Source organism: Hordeum vulgare, chromosome 3H (assembly GCF_904849725.1).
Source record: "Hordeum vulgare subsp. vulgare chromosome 3H, MorexV3_pseudomolecules_assembly, whole genome shotgun sequence".
Lineage (NCBI taxonomy): Eukaryota > Viridiplantae > Streptophyta > Magnoliopsida > Poales > Poaceae > Hordeum > Hordeum vulgare.
Genome location: NC_058520.1, coordinates 19,967,455 through 19,972,806, shown reverse-complemented (window position 1 = coordinate 19,972,806; position 5,352 = coordinate 19,967,455). Strand labels below are relative to the sequence as shown.

Sequence of the window (5,352 nt, the reverse complement as noted above, 5' to 3'; positions counted from 1 at the left end):
GAGTCTCTCGGGTCATGTCTACATAGTTCTCGAACCCGCAGGGTCTGCACACTTAAGGTTCGACGTTGTTTTATGCGTATTTGAGTTATATGGTTGGTTACCGAATGTTGTTCGGAGTCCCGGATGAGATCACGGACGTCACGAGGGTTTCCGGAATGGTCCGGAAACGAAGATTGATATATAGGATGACCTCATTTGATTACCGGAAGGTTTTCGGAGTTGCCGGGAATGTACCGGGAATGACGAATGGGTTCCGGGAGTTCACCGGAGGGGGGGCAACCCACTCCGGGGAAGCCCATAGGTATTTGGGGGGGTCACACCAGCCCTTAGTGGGCTGGTGGGACAGCCCACCAAATCCTATGCGCCAAGGAAGAAAAATCAAAGGAAGAAAGGAAAAAAAAAGGGGAAGTGGGAAAGGGGAAGGACTCCCTCCCACCAAACCAAGTAGGACTCGGTTTGGGGGGGGGGGGAGAGTCCTCCCCCCTGGCTCGGCCGACCCCTTGGGGTTCCCTTGGACCCCAAGGCAAGGTCCCCCTCCCTCCTCCTATATATATGGGGCTTTTAGGGCAGATTTGAGACGACTTTCTCACGGCTGCCCGACCACATACCTCCATAGTTTTTCCTCTAGATCGTGTTTCTGCGGAGCTCGGGCGGAGCCCTGCTGAGACAAGATCATCACCAACCTCCGGAGCGCCGTCACGCTGCCGGAGAACTCTTCTACCTCTCCGTCTCTCTTGCTGGATCAAGAAGGCCGAGATCATCGTCGAGCTGTACGTGTGCTGAACGCGGAGGTGCCGTCCGTTCGGTACTAGATCGTGGGACTGATCACGGGATTGTTCGCGGGGCGGATCGAGGGACGTGAGGACGTTCCACTACATCAACCGCGATCTCTAATCGCTTCTGCTGTACGATCTACAAGGGTACGTAGATCACTCATCCCCTCTCGTAGATGGACATCACCATGATAGGTCTTCGTGCGCGTAGGAAATTTTTTGTTTCCCATGCGACGTTCCCCAACAGTTCCCTCGTCTCCTATTTCGTCGAAGACAAAGAATTTTCTGCTGAAGTTGCCACACTTCCGATTTCTGGCGATTGGAGCACCCCTGGGCTGGCTACACATCCACAAGGTGAACCAGGTGAAACTGGTGCACGTACAAGAGAACCATCAGCCCCATGCACGTGCTTGGTGGACTCTGGGTCATACCACCATCACGTGAACCTCCAGGAGAGGTGCCACGGCCTGGGCTACCAGCGCTACGGGGAACGCTGTCAGGCATGCTGCAGGCTGCAGCTTGTATGGCTCCCTTGCCTTGGTGGCTGCATGTAGACCCAGCAGCGCTAGAGGACGTGCTGATCGCGGGCTCAAGAGACACGGCCGACCTAGCTGGCGTGTTTTCAGTAGCACCTGCGTTCGGAGGATCGCTCTGTCCCGACGACCTCTTCAGTTGATCGTCAACTTCTGTATGTTCAGGTTCGTCGTAAACGACATTAAAAATGTCATCTGATGACGGGTATACTTGCTCGGTGGAGTTCCAATTCCATGACCTCGCTTCTTCAAAGACCACATCACGTGTCACAACCACCTTGTTGTTCGAGGGGTTGCACGCACGGTACGCCTTTGTGCCCGCTTCGTAGCCAACCAATATCATTGGAGTACTCCGATCCGCCAATTTGCTAGTATGCCCCGCCACTGTCTTCACATGCGCCACGCACCCGAAAGTACGAAGATGATCAACCGCGGGCTTGTGTCCGTACCATGCTTCGTACGACGTCATTCCAACCACACTCTTGGTTGGAGCCCGGTTCAGCAAATAAACGGCCGTATTGACCGCCTCACCCCAATACTTCCCTAGCATGTCTTTACTCTTTAACATGCTCCGTGCCATCGCCACCACAGTTTGGTTCCTCCGCTCCACAACACCATTTTGCTGTGGTGAATATGGAGCCGTAAGATACCGCTTGATCCCGTGTGTTTCGCAGAATCTTGTGAATTCACGAGACTTGAACTCACCCCCCCGATCGGTACGGAGGGCCTTCATCTTGGCTTCGGATTCCACTTCGGCCGCCATCTTTACTATCCTGAAGGCTTCCAAAGCTTGATCCTTCGTCTTCAACAACACAATCCACATGTATCTGCTGAAGTCGTCGACGATGAGCAGGAAATATCTATTTCCGGCAGGGGTGGCCGGTGTAATCGGCCCGCACAAATCTCCGTGGACCAACTCAAGAACTTTACTCGCTCTAAAGTTTCCCTCTCTTGGGAACGGGGCCCTCCTTTGTTTCCCAATAAGACAACCGTCGCACACTTGGTCGACATGTTCGATGCACGGTAGACCACGTACCATCTCTTTTTGTCCAAGTTGCCGAAGAGCCTGGAAATTTAGATGTCCGTAGCGTGCGTGCCACTTCCATGCCGAGTCATCCATGCTCGACAAGAGACATACTGGATCCACACGAGACAAGTTGAGGATGTAAAGTCTGTTCGGTGACCTCTGCACCTTCATAATTAGCATCCTCTGACGATCATACCCCCATAGATAGCCATCTTCGAGCACAATCTTGCAACCACGCTCCTCGAGCTGGCCAAGACTTATGATGCTACTCTTTAGCTTGGGAATATAGTAAACATCCGTGAGTACCTTGTGGCCGCCATTCTTCAACTCAAACAGGACAGTACCTCGCCCTGCGATGTCAACGGTCCGTCCATCGCCGAACCGAACCGTGCCTCCCACCGAAAGTCTGAGCTCAGAAAACTGGTCCTTGTCACCGGTCATGTGGTTGCTAGCTCCCGTGTCGAGGTACCACACGTGCCTCGCCGAGTTCATCCTCTTCTTGTCATGAAGAAAAACTGCCTCCTCTATGAGCGTAACAACCTCTGTAGCTGGCGCCTTAGGAGTTGGACTATCCTCGTCCATTAGCTCGCATACTTCGACCATGAGCATCATGTCGCCATCATCGCCTTCCTTGGCCATGAAAGCTTTCTTCTTCGGTGGTTTCTTGCACTCCGACTTGAAGTGCCCCATTATGCCACAGTTGTGACACTTGATCTTGCGCTTGTCGAACTTCTTTTTCTTCTTCGGAGCGCCGTCACTGGCGTTCTTCTGAATTTGTTCGTTTGGCGCACGATCTTGGCAAGTGTTTTTGCTTGAGCCCTCACCTCCTTTCCTTGAGTCCAACGTTTGCCACTGAGCCCGCGTGAGCATGACATGCTCATCATTCTTCCCGTCCCCGAGACCGTGCCGAGTTCATCCTCTTCTTGTCAATGCTTTGTATTGATCTGATCTGGTTAGCTACGTTGCTGCGTACGTGTACGTCTCCGCGGAAAGTACTCGTTGGAGTTAGCACGGACGGGACCAAAGCCAACACTGAGTACATGCCCTATCCATGCAATCTATAGTGACATTTTTGTGCTTTTTCCATGTGCACCACAAGTGTGCGCCGGGTTTATCTTCCTGATACAGAAAGTATTCTTATGGGAAATCTCAGAAGCAACCATGTAAATTGACATCATTCCTCCGTGCACTTGATAATGGCCCTACCTCTGCAGTTCATGTTATACTCAAGGTTCCTCAAAAAGCTTTATGTAGCACTCCCTAGGTGCTCTTGTAAAAGATTTTGTGTTTTTTCTGTTTGGAGTTTAGGGTTTTAGGGTTTATGGTTTATTTATTTTTTCATCTTGTGTTTTTCATTCAATTCTTTTTCATTTCAAATATATTTTACGCTACTACATAATGTAAAATATATCACGCTGCCGAGCCCGCGTCGCCAGTAGAGGTTGCACCCGAGCGCGCGTCACCAGTGCGCAACAATGAGAGCTTGCACCCGCACCGCAACAATGAGAGCTTGCACCCGCACCTACACCATTAGTGGTGTGGATTATTTTCATAAACTGCACAAGAGGAGCTGTCTACTTGTCCTTGGTCTTGAACTGCAGCGAAGCCAACTTCCCAGTTCTCTAGGCGATTGTCCCCTAAAGTGTCATCGGAATCCGCCGCACCTTGAGAGAGAGGCTGCTGCATGTGCCTCCACACTTCCTGCTACAGGGGGTTTATGCCCCCAACTTCTCATAAGCTTTTTATACGTGCAAGTAGGCAAAGATGTGAGGACGATGCCAGATCAGTTTGTCCTTTGTGCCATTTGCCATTTGGCCATGCCGTACCCTTTCTATATAAGCATGGCAATGCCAAAGCAGCGGCAGATCCATCCAGTGTAGCAGCAGTGGAAGAGCAGAGCAGGGAGCCTTTCTTCCAGCTCAGTCACCACCTAGCTCAACCACCACCCTCCTGTTCAGCAGGGATGAACAAGGTGAAGAGCCATGGCAGCAATCACAAGGGGTCAGGTAGAGGAGGAGGGTTCAGCAGGATGCTGAGGCAACACAAGGCCAGGCTCTACATCATCCGGCGATGCGTTGTCATGCTCCTCTGCTGCCATGACTGACCCTACATAGGTGTTCGGTTCTTTCGTTTGTAGCTAGGCTAGGCTAGGCTAGGCATGACACTTTCTTTGGTGTGTATGTTCATAGGGCACGTAGGTCATATAGATTTTGCCGACGGGTGAATTTGGATGTTAGAGTTTTGTGTGGTGTGATGTTGAAGCTCTCTCAAGTCCTCCAATGGCAAGGATGTGCATGTATCGACATGTTAGGCCTTGAACTCTTTGTTGTGAATTTGCTTCATCAGAAATGGAACATCTCAAGATAAGGAAAGAAAGAATTTGTCTCTTGGCATCATCCCATTGTATGAGGATCTGTACTGTTGAAGTGTTGAGGCATGATTGCGAGTCTCTTACTAGTTACCTATAATTGCTACTGCATATAAGGGTCCCTTCCCTTCGGAATGTTCTTGCTTCATTTGATTAGATCAGTTGTTGGAACGATTGAATTTGCATGTAAGGCTATCTCAAAGGTGTGCATTTTGGGAACGAATTTGCGGTGAAGGTGAAGCTGGCAACAGTGGTATGTACATTTGTTCAAAATTCAAATAGGTGTACACACAAGCAAATAAAATTCAAATGAAAGTAGTAATAACTACGACACTGCCAACTTTACTCAGAAAACTGGTGCCTTATGTTGTCACATGTTTAAGGCCAGTAATTTTGGTGCAAATTTAATTTATGAGTTCAATATTTGAAGGAAAATTTTCATATAGACAAAGCTCTTTGCTCATGGGACCCCCCCTAAAGAAAACTCCTTCGATCATGCGACTACTGGCCATGTAGCACTATAATATAAAATTAGTTTGTGGAGGAAATATATCAAGCTTTACATTTTGGGTAAAATGGAGCAGAACTGAACAACAGTAATGAGAAGCTTCAAGGTACTTCAGTATTATTTGGTGAAATGTTGCTCCTAAG

At 49.6% G+C, this 5,352-nt stretch overlaps 1 protein-coding gene across 1 annotated transcript; it reads left to right on the top strand.

Annotated features, from left to right (window-relative positions):
- The first annotated feature begins 359 nt into the window (after positions 1-359).
- LOC123439305 (small polypeptide DEVIL 2-like) lies at positions 360-4,638 on the top strand. The gene is made up of 2 exons (XM_045116040.1): positions 360-408; positions 4,352-4,638. Exons 1-2 carry the CDS (start codon positions 360-362, stop codon positions 4,435-4,437), a joined length of 135 nt encoding a protein of 44 aa, XP_044971975.1. The 3' UTR covers positions 4,438-4,638.
- Positions 4,639-5,352: the final 714 nt, after the last annotated feature.

Bases quoted from the DNA above. Each gene is read 5' to 3' on its own strand.
- LOC123439305 (XM_045116040.1), top strand. From the start codon at position 360: ATGCGCCAAGGAAGAAAAATCAAAGGAAGAAAGGAAAAAAAAAGGGGA. The intron at 409-4,351 runs GTGGGAAAGGGG...GTAGAGGAGGAG, and splicing joins AAAGGAAAAAAAAAGGGGAA to GGTTCAGCAGGATGCTGAGG.